Below are 20,993 nucleotides of genomic sequence, written 5' to 3'. Positions count from 1 at the left end.
AGTGTGTGTTAGGGGGTGGTCAAAGAAGGCGTAGGTGCTGAACACCACAGTCTTTTGGGAGAGCTCTCAGTCACAGAGTCATCTCTCCAGCTCCTCTGTTTGTTTTGAGGAAGATGCTAGGGATGAAATCTAGCTTTGTGCATTGTGGGCATTTTTTTCTTCTGTGATAGTGTATCTTTCTTTTTCTCCTATCTATGTTCAGACTTAAATAAGGTAACTTTAGGGTAAGATGGGCTGCTAACCTCAGTAGTAGTATTAATTCCACAATTACTTTGTTTATGCTCAGATCAAAATAGTTTAGACATGGGTCCTTACCTTATCCAAAGAGGGATTCGAGCTGGACATGTGGATTTTTGTTTTGAGACAGGGTTTCTCTGTGGCTTTGGAGTCTGTCCTGGAACTAGCTCTTGTAGACCTGGCTGGTTTCTAACTCACAGAGATATGCTTCCCTCTGCCTCCCGAGTGCTGGGGTTAAAGACATGCACTACCACGGCCCTGCAACAAGTGGATTATTAACATGCTAGGATATTGTTACTCGGTAGCCCATATAGTTTTAAATCATGCTTATGTATTTTACTAAGGCTTTAAAAATTTCTGTGCATACTTGGTCTTTTAGGTTGTACTATCCTTTCAAAGCCTCTAATGTATATTTAATTTTAGGGAGTAATTGATTCAGAAAGAATGGATTTTGAGTTGTTGCCAGATGATGAGCGGCAGTGTATAAAATGCAAAACAACATGCTTCATGTCTGCCATCTCCTGCTCTTGTAAACCTGGTCTGCTTGTTTGTTTACATCATGTAAAAGAATTGTGTTCCTGTCCCCCTTATAAGTATAACCTGCGGTAAGTATGAAGGATGGGGTTTGTTTTTTTTCTCCTACTTTGGGAAAGCATTGAATCATTTATTTTATTCTTTGTGTGTACATGTACATATGTGTATATTTATGATTTATGGTGTGTGTGTGTGTATGTGAGAGAGAGGGGGGATCATATTCATGTGTGAATGTGGTTATGTATGTGCCACAGTGTGCTTGTGGAGTCAGAACAGCCTCAGGTGTTATCTCTGGCCTCCCATCTTGTTTAAGGTAAGTTTTCTCTGTTCTTGACTGTGTATGCCAACCTGGATGACTCATTATCTTCCAGGGAGTCTCCTGTCTCCACTTCATGTCATTGTATCAGTCCTGGGGTGGTAGAGGCATATCACAGCACTGCGTTCAATCGGGGCTTGCTTACAGTTTCAGAGGTTTAGTTCATTATCTTCATGGCAGGGAACAAGGTAGCCTTAGTGAGACATGGTAGTTGAGAGTTTTGCATCAGGATCCAAAGGCTGGAGGAGAGTGACACTGGGCCTGACTTAAGGATTTGAAGCCCCAAAGCCCAGCCCCAGTGGCACCTTCCTCTAACAAGGCCACAACTCCTAATACCTGTCAAGTATCACCACTCCTTAATGACCTAGCATTCAAATACATGAGCCTATAGGGGCCGTTTATAGTCACCACCACACATGGGTTTTGGGGATTGGAAAATGCTTTACATATTGAGTCATCTTCTCAGTCCACACTGTCTTTATTAAAAAGCTCAATGACATCTCTATTAGCAGTCTTTCTCTACAGTCACTGTCTCAAAGCTGTTTGTGTTCTGTTTCCAGGTATAGATACACTCTGGATGATCTCTATCCTATGATGAATGCATTGAAGCTTCGAGCAGAGTCTTACAATGAATGGTCTTTAAATGTGAATGAAGCTTTAGAAGCAAAGATCAACAAGAAGAAAAGTATGTAATGCAGAGAGTGTGATTTGTAACCAGCAAAGTGGAGTTGGATTTTTGTTGCACCAACTTTATCAACAAAACAGATGACTGAAAACAGTCTTGTTTCACCCTTATAAACAGTTTTTTTGTTATTTTTTCCCCCTCCCCTTTTAGTATTTTCAAGACAGGGTTTCTCTTTGTAGCCCTGGCAGTCTTGGAGCTCACTTTGTAGACCAGGCTGGCCTGGAACTTAACAGAGTGCTGCAATTAAAACCATGTGCCACCACTGCCCTGCTAGAGATTTTTTTTCCTTAAAAGATAACTATCTCCCTTAAACGCCTAGTGGAGGGAAAATGTACATGCCACACAAGCCTGGTGATCTTGAATTTGATCGCTGGAACTCATGCTAGTGTGGAAGGAGTGTTGGCTCAGAGATTAAGAGTATTGGCTGCTCTTCCAGAGGATATGGGTTCCATTCTAATTATTCACATCCTAGGGGATACAGTGCCCCCTTCTGCATACATGTGTTATATAGATAACATGTAGACAGAACACCCATACTCATAAAAATAAATCAAGCTGGATGTGGTGGCTCATACCTTTAATTCCAGCAGTAGGGAGGCAAAGGCAGGTAAATCTGAGTTCAAGGCCACCCTGGTCTACAAAGCAAGTTCCAGCATAAGCATGGCTATTTATAGAGAAACCCTGTCTCAAACAAAACAACTAAATAAAAGAAAAAAGTCTTAAGAAAATATAACAACTTTTTAGTATTTTATTTTAAGAAATAGATTATTTGAAAGGCAATATTAATTAATAATTAGATGTCTATGAATATTTCCAGTCCTAATCAAAGTTTGGTATCCCTGACATTGATCATTACCTTTTCCTATTTTTTCATAAAAGATTTTATTTTATATGTGTCTGCATGCCTGCCTGTCTGTCTGTGCCTGCTTGTCTGTCTGTGCCTGCCTGCCTGCCTGTCTGTCTGTGCATGTGCCTGTTCTCTGGTAATCACTGAATTTACAAGAGGACCTGAGTTCAATTCCCAGCAACCACATGGTGACTCAGGTCCTCTGGAAAAACAGCCAATGCTCTTGACCTCTGAGCCATCTCTCCAGCCCCCCTGTCATTACTTTCAATCACTGCTACTACCATCTCTTTCAAACCTTTCTGTGGTTCAGCAGGTAACTTCCTCCCTTTTCAGTTATGGGGAGGGAGCAGTATCACCAGTTTCTTGTCTATTATAAAATGAAATAAAGGACCACAATATGGGTTAACCACAGTAACATCCGTATTGTTTTTCTTTCACAAATCAGTTGATTTTCACTTGAAAAAGATCTTTAAACCCATTAGATCCTCTCTAAGACCAACTCTAAGTACTTGTTCAGTTCCTTCCCATCCCCCATATCAGATAAATATTGTCTAATACATAATAACTATAATGTTGCATTTGTGGAGGGATCTTCCTGTTCACTTTGTTTTGTAACTAATTATAAACTTGATGATCACAGTATGATGTGTTGTTTATTTTAGGTCTTGTTAGCTTTAAAGCTTTAATTGAAGAATCAGAAATGAAGAAATTCCCAGACAATGATCTTCTGCGTCACCTTCGCTTAGTCACACAGGATGCAGAAAAGTGTGCCTCTGTTGCCCAACAATTGCTTAATGGCAAAAGGCAAACAAGGTACATATTTCTGACTATTTGAGATGGTAATCTGTGGCACCTGAACTTAGAAACCTGTTACAATTTTTCCTTTGGGTCCAAGATTTCTGTTATATTGTGACCTGTGAGTAATGAACATTAGTGTTCTCATGTAGCTTCCTTGGGCTCTTGTTTTATAGGTATCGATCCGGTGGAGGAAAGTCTCAGAATCAGTTGACTGTGAATGAACTCCGACAGTTTGTGACTCAATTGTATGCTCTTCCATGTGTTCTTAGTCAAACACCATTGCTAAAGGTAACCATATAAAGATGGACATTGGGGTAAATCCCATATTGTGTGAACTCAGTTGGCATTATTAAGTAGCCCTCTTCAGTGGTTAAATTGTGTGCGTGTATGCATGCCTATATCTGCAGAGAGAGACCAAAAGAGTATCATAGCTACTAAATCTGGAGTTACCAGTGAGCAACCTGGCATGGTGCTGGGAACTGCAAGTCTGCTCTCCTTGAGAGATAATTGGGTACATAGGAGAGATTATAACAGAGGGAAGATAATAAAGTTGGAGATTTTCACTATGAAAGTGACCACTGAGTCTGGCATGGTGACCCACATTTTTAATTCCAATGATTAGGTCCTGAGGAAGGAGGACTGTTACAAATATGAAGTCAGCCTAAGTTCCATAGTAAGTCGAAGGGGCTGGAAAGATAGTTCCATGATTATGATTATGAATGAGCTCTTGTTATACAACCATGAGGACCAGAGGTTGGATTCCAGCCTCCATATAATCTATTATGTGCCTCATGTGCCTCTTAACCCCAGTTTTAAGGGGGCCCAGAAACATGATTGTTGCCAAGACTTGCTGGCTTCCTGACTGAAAATATATGAGCCCAGGTTCAGGGAGAAAGCCTGCCTTGGAGAAATAGAGGACTCTAATCTTAATGCCTCTTGTGGTCCTCACAAGTACGGATGCTTGGACAGGTGCATGTACCCTCCATACACACATGCACATAGACTCATGTGGGTTTGTAGAACAACCTCACAAACAAATGCAAAACAAAACACGATAAAAACTTAATTCTTAGGGTTGGCATAAATTGTTATGACCTCATTTTAGTTATAGGTGACATTTGTGTTGCCTTTTTGGCTCATATTTTTACTGACATAATGTGGCTTGCCAAAGAGGCTATGAACTTCAGACTTTAAACTTGACAGAAGGTCAAGTACTGAAGTGCTATTTTGAAGGTATGACTTCTATTGTTTGACTTTATTTGCTTGCTTGCTTTCAGGATCTCTTGGATCGTGTAGAAGATTTCCAGCAGCAAAGCCAGAAACTACTGTCTCAGGAAATGCCTAGTGCTGCCGAGCTGCAGAACTTGCTTGATGTCAGCTTTGAATTTGATGTTGAACTTCCACAGCTTGCTGAGATTCGTATTCGGTTAGAACAGGCCCGTTGGCTAGAAGAGGTGCAACAGGCTTGTCTAGATTCCAGTTCCCTTTCGTTGGATGATATGCGACGACTCATAGACTTAGGGGTAGGGCTGGCTCCATATTCAGCAGTAGAGAAAGCTATGGCCCGTCTGCAAGAACTGCTTACAGTGTCAGAGCACTGGGATGACAAAGCCAAAAGTCTCCTCAAAGCAAGGTAAAACAAAACAAATCTTAACCTCTCCATTGGGAAGTTTGGATAATAGGTGAGCTTTAGAGCACAGAGGCTAGCATACTGTGCAAAATAGCTGTCGTTGTAAAATATTTGGGCAAAAAGCTTATTTTTGTGGACCTGCTTTGAAATGTGGATAAAGAAAACTAGCCAGGCAGTGGTGGTGCATAGCTTTAATCCCAGCACTTGGGAAGCAGAGGCTGTAGATCTTTGTGAGTTTGAGGCCAGCCTGGTCTACAGGACAGCCAGAGCTATATAAGACTGTGTTCCAAAAAATAGAAAAGAAAAGAAAAATGAATGTATATTTTACTGCTTATGAAATAAATGATTTAGATGGGAATGATTTTTTTTTTTGATGGGAATGATTTTTAAAGATAAAATTAAATTAAATTTCCCTATATTCTCTAATGATATTATCTTTGGGAGAAGGAAATGTTTACAAATGTGTGGAACTATTCAAATTTATGGTTAATAAATGAAATCTAGAGTCATGAAGGACAAAGGTCTGAGAGTTAATGTGTTTATTCTGTGCACTGATGGTAATGCAGAGTATTTTCAGTAGAAATAACTATTTTTGCTGTTGCTGGCTAAGTCCGGATGTTTAATCTGTGTAGACTTTTATTTGAAATGTGACAGCCGTCTGCACCAGAGGTGAAAATGAAGTCATTTCCTGCCCTTGCTTTCTGTGTGGCAGATCTTTATTGGTTCGGCAGACAGCATAAGCATTAAGAAGTCTAGGTTAAACCAGGCATTTGTGGCACATGCCTTTAATCCCAGCACTCGGGAGGCAGAGGCAGGCAGATCTTTGTGAGTTCGAGACCAGCTTGGTCTACAGAGGAGTTCTAGGATAGCCTCCAAAACAATACAGAGAAACCCTGTCTGAAAAAAACAAACAAACAAAAAAATCTAGGTTATAGATATTGTTTTGCGTTAGAGGATGTGAAATATTTTGATATTGTGCTTTGTGTTAATGTTTTAGAGAATTTACATTTTCTTAGTTTATCTGATTATTTTGGTTATTTGAGACAGGGTTTCTCTGCAGCTCTGGCTGTCCTGGAACTAAATCTGTAGACCTGCCTCTGCCTCCCAAATGCTGGGATTAAAGGCTTAGTTTATCTGATTCTTGACATTTAGCTTCACACAAAAGAAATTACTAATTGTATGTTACTTTATGCTTTAGACTTTGTATCATAAAATCAGGTATAGGTAGAATTACAATGCTGTTTTGGAATCTAAGGCTGGGGAGATGGCTCAGCTGTTAGAAGTGCCTTCTGCTCTGTCTTAGCACACAAGCTCAAGTTCTAGCACCAAACTCTCACCTGCCTGAAGTTAACTTCAGGGCCAGTTACGCATGCACGGGATCTTACTTGTTCTTAAATCTTTTTTTTTTTTTAAACAAGTAAGCCCTGCTCCTTTTTCTTATTTATTTGTTTGTTTATTTGTTTATTTTGGTTTTACGAGGCAGGGTTTCTCTGTATTGTTTTGGAGGCTGTCGGCCCAGCCCAGCCTCGAACTCACAGAAATCTTCCTGCCTCTGCCTCCCGAGTGCTGGGATTAAAGGCGTGCGCTATCACTGCCTGGCCTATTTGTTTATTTTTTAAATTTCATGTGCATTGGTGTTTGGCCTGCTGCATATATCTCTGTGTGAGGGTGTCTGGTCCCCTGGAACTGGAGTTACAGACAGCTGTGAGCTGCCATGTGGGTGCTGGGAGTTGAACCCAGCTTCTGGAAGAGCAGTCATTACTCTTAGCTGCTGAGCCATCTCTCCAGTCCCTTGTTCTTAATCATTTAAATCATTTCAAATGAGTTAACTTGATATGTAGTGATCAGTGTCATTAATAAAGGGTTTTTTTTTGTTTTGTTTTCTTTTTTGTTTTGCCACGATGAATTTAATGTTTTAAACTTTTTTTGTTTGCCATGATGAATTATTTTCCAGGTCTTTTGGTAAGTATAAGAACAATGCACTTCTCATACATGTCATTTGTTTTGCTTTTGTAGACCACGGAATTCTTTGAGTAGCCTTACTACAGCAGTAAAGGAGATCGAGGAGATACCTGCCTATCTGCCCAATGGTGCGGTCTTGAAGGATTCTGTGCAGAGAGCCAGAGACTGGCTTCGAGATGTAGATGCACTGCAGGTTGGTTAAAAAAAGTGTGCAGTTAGCTGCCATGCTGCCGCCGCCTCCCCCCCCCTCCCCCCCCAATGTAGGAAAGAAACTTTGCAGCTGCTGTTCCTCAGTGTTGACAGCAAAGTGGATAAGCAGGTGGGAGCAGAAGGCCACAGACCTCTGGTAATTGAACTGTTAGCTCACAAGTGTGGCAGCTCTCAGACCTGCCATGACCATGCCTACAGGTTTTCTTCTCTGGCTTCTTAGAGCCTGTCTCTCATTTTTCTATTTTCCGTCCAGCCTGGCCTCGAACTCACAGAGATCTGCCTGCCTCTGCCTCCCGAGTGCTGGGACTAAAGGCGTGCGCCACCAACGCCCGGCTCATTTTTCTATTTTCTTTTGTTGTGACAGCCTTGATTGTTACTCCTCAAATGATGTTCACTTATTTGTAATTATTTTCATAAAATACCTTAAGATCTTTTTTAGATTTATTTATTTTCATATGTTTTGCCTGTATGTATGTCTGCTGTGTACCATGTGTATGCCGAGTTCAGAAGAGGGTGTTGGATCCCCTGTAACTGAAGTTACAGATGGTTGTAAAATGGCTTCCATGTGGTTGCTCAGAATCAAACCTTATGTCCCTTGGAAGAGCAGCCAGTGCTCTTAACCTCTAAGCCATCTCTCCAGCCCAGTCCTATAAAATACTTTCATTCTTTGACAACTTGTCCAACTTCCTTCTCCCACCTCTTATTGACCCTCCAGTGGGCCTACCTCCCCACTTCATGTCCCCCCTCTTTTTAATCTACAGATCTATCCTTGACATACTAACTCAGAATATCCGGGATAGGGACCAGGAAATTATATATGAATAAATTTCCCAGAAGATTTTTGTTTTGTTTTTGAATTCAGAGTTTCTCTGTGTAACATCTGGGTGTCCTAGAACTCAATTTGTGGACCAGGCTGACCTTGAATTCACAGAGACTGTCTGTCTCTGCCTCACTGCTGGGGTTAAAGGCATGTGCCACCAATGCCCAGTGCACATTAATTTTTTTATCCATCAGAGCCTAACATTAACTAGATTTATGGGCTGTTTGTTAAAGGAAAAACAAATGTTGTTCTTTCCTCCCCACCCATCCAATTTAACATGGGCCAGACTGAATTGTGCTTTTCCTATTTTACATTTCTTAATTTACTAGGCAGGAGGACGTGTGCCAGTGTTAGAATCACTCGTCGAACTTGTCGCAAGGGGTCGATCTATCCCAGTACATCTGAATTCTTTACCAAGACTGGAATTACTAGTAGCTGAAGTTCAGGCTTGGAAAGAATGTGCTTCTAAAACATTCTTGACTGAGAATTCACCATATTCTCTATTAGAGGTAAGTTTGTAACCATCTCTAGTTTGAATACTGTCCATAGCATGTAAAAGTGGCCCTGTTTGTGGATCTATCTACTGTGAGTTGTTTTTAGGAAACTTTAAATGTTCCTGGCTACATGTAGGGTGTCCATGTCTAGAGAAGAGCATTTTTCCATTAGGGTTTGTTTGTTCAGTGTATAGTAGAGTCTAACTCTCTTAAGTTCAGGGACTACAGCTGTGTGTACACCACACCTGACTGGGTAAAGGTTTCTATGTATGGTAAAATTAGACTCTAAACCTGACTGTGATTCACTACCTTCATTTTATCTTAGTTTTATTTTATGTGTATGGGTGTTTTCCTACTACAGTGTATTTGTGCACCATATGTGTCTAGTGCCTATCTATGGAAGGGTAAAGTCAAGTCTGCCCTGGAACTGCTGTGAACTAGATGGATACTGGGAATTGAACCCCAGTTCTCCCAAAAACCACTGAGACATCTCCATTTCAGTAAACCTGATATGACCTCACTTACTTTGCATAAAAAGTGCTTAAGCTAAATATTTCTATTTTCAAGTAAGCTGGTGCTTATGCGTTTTCATTGGAATCAGTTAGCTTATATCACATTTTTATACTTTACATTTTTATTAAGGGTCTGTTTTATCAAGTCAATTAATGGTGTGTATGTGCACGCACATGAGTTTTCAGAATTTGGTAGCATTTTTCAAAGAATGATAGATAATAAGAAATGGACACCTTGCATACTACTTTGGCTTTTAACTTGTATAATCTGAAATCTATTTAAACAATGATCTTGTTTTCCCTCATATTAGGTGCTTTGTCCAAGGTGTGATATTGGCCTTCTGGGATTGAAAAGGAAGCAGAGAAAGTTGAAGGAGCCCTTGCCAAGTGGGAAGAAGAAAAGTACCAAATTAGAGAGTCTGAGTGACCTGGAAAGGGCCTTAACAGAGAGCAAAGAGACTGCTTCAGCTGTGCGTAGTAGGATGTCTTCTTTTTGTTTGTTTTCTGTTTGTTTTGTGGGAGAATAGTTTCTTACCCTTTTAGGTACTATGTAGGGATATGGAACAATTAGTAGGATAATTTGAAAAGTGCTTGAGTTTACTTAAAGGACTTTTGAAAATTGTTAAGTTTAAAGATAGCTGTTAGGACCCAGTGGTGGTGGCGGCGGTGGCACACACCTGTAATCCCAGCACTGGGGAGGCAGAAGCATATGGCTCTCTGTGAGTTGGAGGCCAACCTGTTCTACAGAGTGAGTCCCAGGACAGCCAGGGTTACACAGAGAAATCCTGTCTTGGAAAACAAAAACAAAAAAACTATTTCATTGGTAAAATTCTTACCTGGCATTAATGAGTTCTTGAATTCTGCAAAATGATAAAATACAAAAATACCCAGAGGTGCATAAAATTTGAGTAGGCCACCCAATCTGAGTCTTTGAGATGGGCTCTCCCTGGTTGTCTTGGAATTCACTTTTGTAGATCAGGCTGGCCTCAGACTTGAAGAGAACCACCTGCCTCTGCCCCCTGAGTGCTAAGATTAAAGGTGTGTGCCACTATGCCTGGCCTAGTCTGAGTCTTGAATATTGAGAATGCATGTGGGTTTATCTAGAAATACTAGTTAGGAGGTCAGTGCTACCAGAAAGGTAAAACAAGTTAACTTGACTAGGAACCACTTTAAAAGTACAATATAGGGCCGGGCGTTGGTGGCTCATGCTTTTAATCCCAGCACTCGGGAGGCAGAGGCAGGCAGATCTCTGTGAGTTCGAAGCCAGCTTGGTCTAAAGAGCGAGTTCCAGGACAGCCTCCAAAACAATACAGAGAAACCCTGTCTCGAAAAACAAAACAATAACAAAAAAAAGTATAACATAGGTGGCTGGAGAGATGGCTCAGTGGTTTCTGGCTGCTCTTCCAGAGGACTCAATGGCAGCTGTGTTCATCACATATGGACGACTTAGCAGTGAATAACAGTAAACACAGAGCAGCCACTGTGTGGTGACTGCTTGAGCACCCCACCCCGACCCTCTTGTAGTTGAGGCCGGATTCAATTCCTCCTGACTTACCCTCCTGAGTGCTATGCTTTCAGTCTTGAGCTATCACACCTGGCTCTAGACTTTCTGTCTCATGTGCTCTTCTAAAAGGCCACAAAATCTAAGGGAATGGAAGCTAGTAGAGAAGGTCAGAAATGAACATACGGAAAGTATTAGTGTCAGTCTTTTCAGAGAAGTAAATATTCTAGGCCGTAAATCCAGAAGTGGCGTAGGTTAAGTATGCACAAGATGGAGTGTTGTGTCTCATCTCATTTGATTCTCCTCATAGACCTTGTGGGGTATGCATTATTGGCATGCAGAAATGTAGCCGTAGTGGGTGTGGCTTAGCTTGAGGCAGAGCTTGTTTTGGATTGTGTTGTGGATGAGGGATAGTTCTCTATGATAATATCCATGATGGCTCACTCCTTTCCAGATGGCAACTCTTGGGGAAGCTCGCCTAAGAGAGATGGAAGCTTTGCAGTCTCTCAGACTTGCCAATGAAGGGAAATTGCTGTCACCTGTCCAAGATGTAGAGCTGAAAGTCTGCCTGTGCCAGAAGACTCCAGCCACTCCCATGATCCAGTGTGAACTCTGCAGGGATGCTTTCCACACTCATTGTGTAGCAGTACCTAATATTCCACAAAGCCCCCGCATCTGGCTTTGTCCTCATTGTCGAAGGTCAGAGAAGCCTCCGTTAGATAAAATTTTGCCCCTGCTGGCCTCCCTGCAGCGTATAAGAGTTCGCCTTCCTGAGGGGGATGCACTTCGATATATGATTGAAAGAACCGTGAACTGGCAACACAGAGCCCAACAACTACTTTCTTCAGGGAATCTAAAATTTGTGCAAGACCAAGTGGGCTCTGGACTGTTTAGCAGATGGCAAGCCTCAGTAGGACCGGCATCAGAGACAAACAAGGTTAGCCTGGCTTTTGTGGGTTACTGACATCTGCATAGCTTTGTGTGGTCCTGTCTGCTGTGGCCATTCCGAGACATCTTTCCTTCTGTCACTAGCATTTATGACACTTATACTTCCCTCTTTAGAGGCCATTCACCTCTCTCTGTCCTTACACTTTTCTCTGTCCCTAATTGTCAGGAGTTTTTGTTTGTTTGCCTTTAAAATTGTTATTATTATTATTGTGTGTGCTCTTGGGCGTGCATGATTTAGCCGTTTTTGTGAACAGTTCTCTCCCTTTACCTCACGTGGTTTCTGAGAACTCTGACCATAGGCTTGTGTCTCAAGCCATCTCGGTGTTCCTGCTTTTTGTGTTTTAAGATGTGGTCTTTCCTAACCCAGACTGGTCATGAACTTGTGGTATCTGAGGATGATATTGAACTTTTGTCCTCCTGCCTCTGTCTCCTGAGTGCTGAGGTTATAGACAATTAATTTTTACAATTACTTATATGTTTATATGCTCATATGCAGGAATCCATTCTCCCCTTCCATCTTGTGAATTCTGGTCTTTGAACTCAGGTCATTAGGCATATTGGCAAGCACCTTACCTGCTGAGCCACTTTGCTGGTCCCTTATCCCAATATATTTCTGTAACAAAGGTATTTACAAACTGGGCATAGTAATATTCATCTGTATCCTTAGCTTTCAGAAGGCTGAGGCAGGTAGGGTCACTTGAGCACAAGAGTTTTAGACCAGGCTGGGCAAAGTAGAGACACTCTATCTCTCTTAACAACGTGAGGCTAGATATGGCCTGGTGTGTTTGCACCACAATGGAGAGGGAAGGAGGAGGGAAGGATCATAATTCTTGGGAGTTGAATGCTTAGCAAAGCACAAGTAAGTACTGAAAATGGCCTATCTTAACTTCATTTGTTCCTGTGTAATAGCTTCTGTAATAGCAAGTCATTAAATATTTGCTGCTGTTTGGGTAGCCAGTAGCAGAGCCACTTGTATTCCTTTACCAAGGGTGTGCTGAGAGTTAATAAAGGGAAAGGACACACTGTTTTGCTAATTTTTTTGAGACAGGGTTTCATAGAGCCATAGATATCCTCAAACTCCTGATCCTCCTGTTGTTACCTCCCAGGTGCTGGGATTACAGGTGTGTGCTACCATGCACAGCTGTTACATGCCTTTTGAGTAAAAAAAAGTTACATAAACATTGAAAGGTGGTATAATGTGTTCTCTTGAGTGGAAATGGTTTCTTTTCCCTATGTCTTCACCTCTTGAGATCATTCTGAATAAAATTGGGAAGTTGAATAACTGTTCCTATGAGGGTTGGTTTGGTGTTTCTGGATGCCTGAGGTAACTTACTAAAAAAAATAAGTCTTTATTCTAGAAGATACTTCCATTTAATTGGTAGTGTTTTTGATCTGCAAAAGCCTTGTAATAAGGTGTTTCTCTTCCATTAGGTGTCTCAACCTCCTGGTACTACATCGATTTCATTGCCTGAGGACTGGGACAATAGAAGCTCCTTTTCCCATTCTCCCTTCTCTACTGGACAGAGTTGTGTCCCCCTTCATGGTTTGTATTGTATTTTATACTGTTTCTAGATAGTAGCTGGCCAGCTTGCTTAGGTTTTTTTTTTTTCTAAAGATTTATTTACTTATTACATATACAATGTTCTGCTTACATGCCAGAAGAGGACACCAGATTGAATTGTAGATGGTTGTGAGCCACCATGTGGTTGCTGGGAATTGAACTCAGGACCTCTGGAAGAGCAAGCAGTGCTCTTAACCTCTGAGCCATCTCTCCAGCCCCTTGCTTAGGTTTTTGTAATAGATGATCTGGTATCCTAAAGAACTGTATCCTTGCCAGATACAGTGTTGAATAAGTATAAATAACATCAGCACTCATGAGACTGAGGCAGAAGGATTATGAGTTGAAGGATTTCTGGGCTACATAGCAAGGCTCTGTTTCAAAAACAGCAACCAGACCAAAAACCTTTAATATTGTGCATTTTCTTAGTAGCAAAGTAATGGATTGTACTTGAAGATTTTTATAAACACCAAGGATACATCCTCTGTTACTTTTAGGAATAAGAGTTAGCCCTCCACACCAGCTAACACCAAGCACCATGTATTTAGGTCAGAATGTTAAGTCATGGGTTGCCTTGTTGTTAGAGATAACCCATATTTGAAACCTACCTCTTCTCTACTCCCACCCCCCATCTTCAGTTAAGGTCTCCTTTAGCTTGGGGTGGCCTCAAATTCATGCCAGAGGAGTGCACCAGATCTCATTAGATCTGCTCTGGAAAAGCAGCCAGTGCTCTTGAACCTCTGAGCCATCTCTCCAGCCCTGGCCTCAAATTTAATATTGAGTCAAAAATGATATTTTTTAAACATTTGTTTATTTTTATTTTATGTGTGTGGGTGTTTTGCCTGCCTATATGTCTGTACCATGTGCATGTAGTGTCTACAGAGGCCATCAGATCCCTGGGGGTGTAATTACAGCCAGTTGTGAGCCACCATGAGGATGGTGGAAGTTGAACCCAGGCCCTCTGGAAGAGCAGCCAGTGCTTTTAACTTCTGAGCCATCTCTCCACCCCAGTCAGTGATCTTAAACTCATGGTCTAGTTTCCACTTGCCAAGTGCTGAGATTACAAGTGTGTGCTATCACATTTGACTTTTTTCCTTCTCTTCTACTGTGTGTGTGGGGGGGCCGGGGGAGTGAGAAGAGAGGAGAGAGATAGGGGGTTTTATTAACTTAAGTTGGCCTCAAACTCCCTATGTAGCTGAGCATGAACTTGAACTCCTGATCTTCCTACTTCCAATTTGGAAGTGCTGGGATTATAAGTGTAGACATAGTCCTCCTTAGAGTTCTGCCTAAAGTTTCAACTGGAATCTTGATCCTTAGTCCTTAGCCATGTGGTCTAAGCTCCTTGCTCTGCTCAAATTGTTGATGCTATAGGGCAGCAGTGTCCTTTTTTTTGTTTGTTTGTTTATTTTTATTTTTGTTTTTTGAGACAGGGTTTCTCTGTGTAGGTCTGGCTGTCTTGGTCCTATAACTTGCCCTGTAGACCTGCAACTGTTTTGTTTGTTTTTTTGAGACAGGGTTTCTCTGTAGCTTTGAAGCCTGTCCTGGAATTCTTCTCTATAGACCAGACTGGCCTCGAATTCACAGAGATTCACATGCCTGTGCCTCCCGAGTATTGAGATTAAAGGTGTGCTCCACCACTGCTGGGCCTGACCACAGCAGCTCTCTTATAAAGGAAAAACATTTAGCTGGGCATTGGTGGTGTTTTACAGTTCAGAGGTTTAGTCCATTATGATTATGGTGTGGTTTGGCGATGTTCAGGTAGACATGGTGCTGGAGGAGTTGAGAATCCTACATCGTGAACTGAGACACTGTGTGGGTGTAGCTTGAGCATATATGAGACCTCAAAGCCGCCCCGACAGTGACACACTTCCTCCAACAGAGCCATACTTACTCCAACAAATCCACACCTCTTCATTGTGCCACTCCTTATGAGTAGGCAGCCAAAAACCACGTATAACAAACTAACTGCAGTTGAAAGAGGAAAGTGGCATGGGGACAGTCTTCTGTGCTGACAAGCTTTAAATGTGCATGTACTAAATCTTGCCGTTCCTGTTTTGATTGGGTTTGGTCTTTACCAGGTGTGAGTCCAGAAGTGAATGAACTGTTAATGGAAGCCCAGTTGCTCCAGGTATCACTTCCTGAAATTCAGGGGCTTTATCAGACTTTACTTACAAAGCCAAGCTCTGCTCAGCAAACTGACCGAAGTTCACCTGTTAGAGTCAGTAGTGAAAAGGTGAGTGACAGGCTGCTGGGAAGCAAGTCTGCAGTGGTATTGCATGTTTTAGTGTCACTACCTAATGCTTTGGTGAAGAGATAGCTCTGTCTTTGAGCCAGAAGAGCATGCAAACTGTACTTCACAACTCCGTTCTGCAACCAGACAGACACCGAAACCATTCACAGCAGTTGGGGTGTCATAGCTTAGATTTGTTTTATATCTGAATTTTTTCTTTTCCTTTTTAGGGAACTGTTCTCTTCCTTGATAATAATGAGAAGTGGGATTATCGAGATAATAGTGAGGGGTAGTGGGATTACTTTTCTCTATAGAAGTAATGCTATAAAGATGAACATTGTAGCTCAAAGGGCCTTCCTTTTTTTTGGCAAAGATTTTAAAGATGTAAAATAACAAAGGCTTTTCTTTACTCATCTCCAATGTGTGTTTATGTGTATTTGCATATCTCATGCATATGTATGTTTATGCTTGTATATGTGGATCCTGAAGTTGATGTCCAGACTCTGATTACTTTCTTCCACCCAATTCACTGAGATAAGATCTCTGAATTGAGCTTGCAGATGGGCATTAGCCAGCTTGTTCTAGGGATCCCGTGTCTCTGCTTTCCAAGGTTGAAACCACAGACAAGTCACCACAGCCATTGAGTATTGACATGGATTTGGGGGCTCCCTCTGGTTCCTTGCTTTAAAACTGCTGAACTGTAAGCCAGGCGTTGGTGGCTTACGCCTTTAATCCCAGCACTGGGGAGGCAGAGGCAGGTGGATCTTTGTGAGTTCGAGGTCAGCCTGGTCTACAGAGCAAGTGCCAGGAGAGGTTCCAAAACAATACAGAGAAACCCTGTCTCGAAAAACCAAAAAAACTCCAACAACAAAATGCTGAGCTGTCTCCCCAGCTCCTGTAATGTCCTGTATCTCAGCATAGTTAAAGAACTTCTGCCTTCTAGCTCTGTAAGGAGCTTATCGCACACAAAGTCCCTAAGAATATAATCAGGATAAAAACCGACTGGGAAGAGTAAAGTCACAATGAAAAAGACCCTCATAAAAGGCCCCTGAAGATTGATTACAGACCGAGTTAATCATTTTCTCCTGGAAGGACAGAATGTATGTCCTTAGCAAACACTTAGAACAACCAGTCACTCACTTTGGGTGAGAAGGGTCTATGTTTATCTTTTCTTTACTGATGCTAGTGGGCCACCTTGAAGGTCACTCATGTCATTAATTCCCTTTCTTTCCCAGTGCTCCCTCAGTTCACCAACAGTAAGGAGGGATCCTGGACATTAGCTGGTTGTTCTTGAGGACTAGGAGTGGGGAGATGGTAGTGGTTAGGACTCAATAAATACTTAGAGATCATTTGGCTTCGCATTCGCATATTGTATCAATTTTAGTAATGGGTAAACTGAATGCTAAAATTGAATTTGTCATCTCCTGTCCAGAATGATTGCCTTCGAGGGAAACGAGATGGAATCAACAGTCTTGAGAGGAAACTGAAGAGACGCCCAGAAAGAGAAGGCCTTCCCAGTGAACGGTGGGATCGAGTTAAAAAAATGCGGACCCCCCAAAAGAAGAAAATCAAATTGAGTCACCCCAAGGACATGAACAATTTCAAATTAGAAAGAGAGCGTAGCTATGACTTAGTCCGTAATGCTGAAACACATTCGCTGCCCTCAGACACGTCCTACTCCGAGCAGGAGGACTCTGAGGATGAAGATGCCGTCTGTCCAGCTGTGAACTGTCTGCAGCCAGAAGGAGATGAGGTCAGTGAGGTGTGGGCAATAGAGGACGCTTTCCCTTAACTCAGAAACCCTGTAATCTAGACCTCATCTCCTCCTCGGGGCTTTCTCCTCTGCTTGTCTGCTTGGGCTGATCTGAATGGATTGTTCAGTTTCCCCTACTGATAACTCTGCTTTTACATCGGCCGTGGGTCTCTTCCCTTTTCTTGAAGAAACTCTGGTTCTTCCCTTTTTCCTTTTCTTGCTCCTCCAGCTTTCACCGTCCTGGCGCCCGGAAGGTGGGGGGGATGCTGATGGAGTGCCCTTTTGCTTACGGTCACAGAGCAGCACTGTCTACCCCAAAGCAGGCACAACTTGAAGAATGACTCTGCCTCGATTGCTTTGGCGGTGGGACAGCTACACTCCTGTGATTAGCTGTTGTGCCAGAGGCCCCAGTGCTGGGACAGTGGCCGTTAGTGGCAAATGGCCTGAATGTCTTGAGGCTGGCCTGCCCAATTTTGAGTGGCATTCTTTTCCTCTGAACATCCCATCTCCCTGCTCTTTGTAACCAGGTGGACTGGGTCCAGTGTGATGGCAGCTGCAATCAGTGGTTTCACCAGGTCTGTGTTGGTGTCTCTCCAGAGATGGCAGAGAAGGAAGACTACATCTGTGTGCGCTGCACGGCAAAGGACACACCAAACCGAAAGTAAAAACAAACACACTTACTTCATGGAATTCAGGACTCCAGCAAAGAAGATTTCCTCAATCTCAGCAAAGCTACAGGACTGGGGTCAAGCCAGCCTGTACACGGTGCTATTTCTATTCCTTGCGGGATCATTTTTCCAGAACTCTTTGAAAAAAAGAAAAAAAACAACTAAAAAATTTTTTGACACTTTTTGTATTTTTTTTCCTTGTGGTTGTTGAAGTTTAAAATGCTGACTGTTTTTTGCAGGGGTCTCTACCAGTTTCGAAGGTATTGGAGTTTGCACCTTTTTCATGTACAGCATTAACATTGTACTTCTGCCTGGGATTTACCGGCTTAAGAGTCCAACTCAGTTTCAGGTCCCAGAAAGGGCACCAGAATTCCAGTAACCCTCACTGAGCAACTGTTCTCCTTTACTCTGTTACCACATTGGGGGATTTTAAGTTTTTCTCTTTGGGGTTTTTGTTCCTTTCTTTCTCTACTTTTTTCTTTCTGGTAGGCTAGGTTTATTTATCTGAGCAATAACTTCTATGTTGGTCTCAGTGGCTGGAATTAAAACAAACAAGCTTCTAAACGGTGTGTTGGTGCTTTAGCATTTGGTTAATGTACAGACCGCAAGTACCCAGTTTCTAGTGTCACTGATGAATTAGTGATGTAGAAAGAGACTGCACTGTCAGTAATCCCACGCCCGTATTTTGGCTTTGTCCCTGCTGCCCCCCCCCCCTTTTTTTAAAGGTTGTATCAAATGTTGCAGTTTATATTGTGGAATAATAAATCCTTGGTCCTATTGTAACACTAGACTGCAGCTTCTTCTGCCCCTCCACCTTGTGGGCCTACAGAACTAGAGGGCTTGCTTGCTTTTGCTTCTCCCCAGGCAGGCTGCAGCAAAAGTGTGTTTGTCTTCAAACTTGTGGAGACTCTGTCTTTGTAGCCTGATTGTTTAGCTGGGTCCTTGCCTTCATGTCCCCACTAATAAAAACCCCTGTCTTCAAAGACCAGAGCCATTTCTTCAAGCCATGCTCTTATAAATAAGCTCTTAGAATGTTGGAGTGGTCCCTATATCACTTCAGACTTCAAATAAGTCCTTATGAAATGCTTTTATTATATTTGAATTGTCAGGGAAATTTGGTTGATTTAAGATGCTGGAATTCATCATCTTAGACGGTTGGTTTTATTGTATCAGTTGAAGGGAAACTTGGGACTACCAAACCTGCCTACCTGGGATTCCTTTCCCAACTCTGTAATTCCATCCCTCTTTATGGCTATGGGCAGCCCATAGCTGTTTCCCTCAGTTCTGCAGAGGGGAAGGGTTCCTGGTAAGCAGAACAACAGGTTCCTGCTTACTCTTCCTAAATTGTTGCAGACACTTGTTTTCCTCACTGTCTGTAGCTACCAGCCTCTACTAGTGGGTAGAACTAGTAGATCCTTAATAAAACATCAAAAAAAAAGTCTGTGATGTAGCAAAGATCTAAATGTACTATCCCCTTTATGCAATGCAGATCATTAAATCTGTTTAAGAATAACTCCTAGTGGTCTGCAGTGTCCTGCAGTTGCTGTGATGTCTCTTCTTGTCTGGGGCTGAGAGTAATCTTTGAAGGGGGCACTGTGGAGGCCAGGGGTGCAGCTCAGTGGTAGAGCACTTGCCTAGCATAAGCAAGGCCCTGGATCCCATACCCTGCACTACCAAAAATAAGTAGGGCTCAAAGAATAAAGGACTGCTGCTAAAATAAAGTCTTTTGAGGACTTTCACCCATCTAGTATGAGCCCTCCTTTCCTCTAGGTCTCCACAGGTGTTTGTTTGGTTTGCTCATTTGAGTCTCATGTGAGCTAGGCTGGCTTACAGTGTCCTGCCTCTACCCCTGAATTCTGGGGTTACAGGTGTGTGCCACTGTGGCTGATTTATGTGGTGCCAGGCAGTCGTTCTACCATGAGAGCTTTATCTGCACCCCCAGCAGCTTGTCTTCATGGGTACCTATGCACGGTCTCTGATAGTAGCAGCATTGCTGACATAGCTGCTGCTCATGGATGGGAGATTTGAACCATCCCCTCCCTAACTGAGGTGTCAGCTGCATAAAACCATACTATGAGTCAAAATCAAATGACACCTAGGATTTCTTAAGTTCTTCAAGTGTGTTTTATCTGTGCTACCTTGTGCAGCATCAAACACCGCGGATGTTAGAGACATTCAGCTTCCAATTTAGGCTATCTTTTTTTGTGCCTGACTACAAACTAAAGCTTTATTTAAAAAAAATTACATTCCATTATGTGTTAGTGTTGTAGCTTGCTGATACCTTAGCAGTGGTTCTCCACTTATGGACCGAGACCCCTTCATCAAACCTATCTCAAAGTACTTATAATTCATAACTACCAAAATTAGTTATGAAGTAGCAATGAAAATAATTTTATGGTTGGGGGTCACCACAACACAAGGACGGTTGCGTTAGTTGGATATATGGAGAAAAGATAAAATGGTCACTGACATGAGTTTCCATCTTAGTGGCCCCACAGTCCCTGGGCTTGGACGAGAGGAGAGTGGAGTTACATGAGCCCGAGTCTGGGAGGGCAGTTAGTAAGCAAACAATGAGATTGGAGAACTCTGTATGTAGCAAAGGCTGGGAGAGAGCACTCTGCCTCACTTCAGTGACTGTTACTGGAAGGTTTCTTACGTAGAAGAGCTTGTTTTCTATAAAGCTAGTAGCTGGAGAAAGTATGATTGTCCTAGCTTTCGAGAAACTCACTGGGAGTGGAGAGAGTGAAGTGTCACTTTGAGTGGTAGATAATAACACAAATTTGCTTCATCTATCCCTGAGACTTAAGACAATGAGATGGCTTGGGACTGTGATTTGTTAAGAGTACTTGCCTAACATCTTTGAAACCCTAGTCTTGATGCTGCAGCACTGTGTGCGGGCACACACATAGGTAGCACATGCGTGTAATCCCAGAAAGATTTTTGCCTCCATGCAAGTCCAGCCTGGATTAAGTAGCAAGACCCTGTTTAAAAACAAAACAAAAGGGCTGGAGAGATGGCTCAGAGGTTAAGAGCACTCACTAGTTTCTATTCCAGGGGACCCAGGTTCAATTCCCAGCACCCACATGGCAGCTGACAACTGACTGTAACTCCAGTTCCAAAGGATCTGGACGTACATGCAGGCAAAACAGCAGTGCACACAAAATAAATGAAGAAATTAACCTTTAAAAAGCTTTGAGATTAATATCTTCTGATTTGGCAGATGTGGTGAAGATGCACCTAGTTTGCCCACCACTAAAAGCACACACTTGTAATCCTAGCACTTAGGATTT

The 20,993-nt window shown here is 42.3% G+C and overlaps 1 protein-coding gene across 2 annotated transcripts in view; it reads left to right on the top strand.

The window, feature by feature from the left end:
* Kdm5b (lysine demethylase 5B) overlaps nt 1-19,216 on the top strand; it is a 59,769-nt gene extending 40,553 nt beyond the window's left edge. Inside the window, exons 15-27 of one of the 2 annotated variants that reach the window (XM_021229140.2) lie at nt 661-842; nt 1,648-1,772; nt 3,282-3,432; nt 3,591-3,705; nt 4,695-5,050; nt 7,064-7,202; nt 8,369-8,548; nt 9,357-9,515; nt 11,001-11,483; nt 12,926-13,037; nt 15,131-15,285; nt 16,715-17,035; nt 17,633-19,216. In XM_021229140.2, coding sequence (XP_021084799.1) covers nt 661-842; nt 1,648-1,772; nt 3,282-3,432; nt 3,591-3,705; nt 4,695-5,050; nt 7,064-7,202; nt 8,369-8,548; nt 9,357-9,515; nt 11,001-11,483; nt 12,926-13,037; nt 15,131-15,285; nt 16,715-17,035; nt 17,633-17,914 — 2,760 coding nt within the window. In that variant the 3' untranslated portion in view covers nt 17,915-19,216. Of the gene's footprint in view, nt 1-660; nt 843-1,647; nt 1,773-3,281; nt 3,433-3,590; nt 3,706-4,694; nt 5,051-7,063; nt 7,203-8,368; nt 8,549-9,356; nt 9,516-11,000; nt 11,484-12,925; nt 13,038-15,130; nt 15,286-16,714; nt 17,036-17,562 lie in introns of both variants that reach the window. The other variant, XM_005073384.4, reaches the window with a different exon arrangement.
* Nucleotides 19,217-20,993: the final 1,777 nt, after the last annotated feature.

The sequence above is a fragment of the Mesocricetus auratus genome, unplaced genomic scaffold (genome assembly GCF_017639785.1).
Source record: "Mesocricetus auratus isolate SY011 unplaced genomic scaffold, BCM_Maur_2.0 Super-Scaffold_100676, whole genome shotgun sequence".
Classification (NCBI taxonomy): Eukaryota; Metazoa; Chordata; class Mammalia; order Rodentia; family Cricetidae; genus Mesocricetus; species Mesocricetus auratus.
The sequence above is the reverse complement of the archived record's forward strand: the minus strand, read 5'-3'. Positions and strand labels throughout refer to the sequence as shown.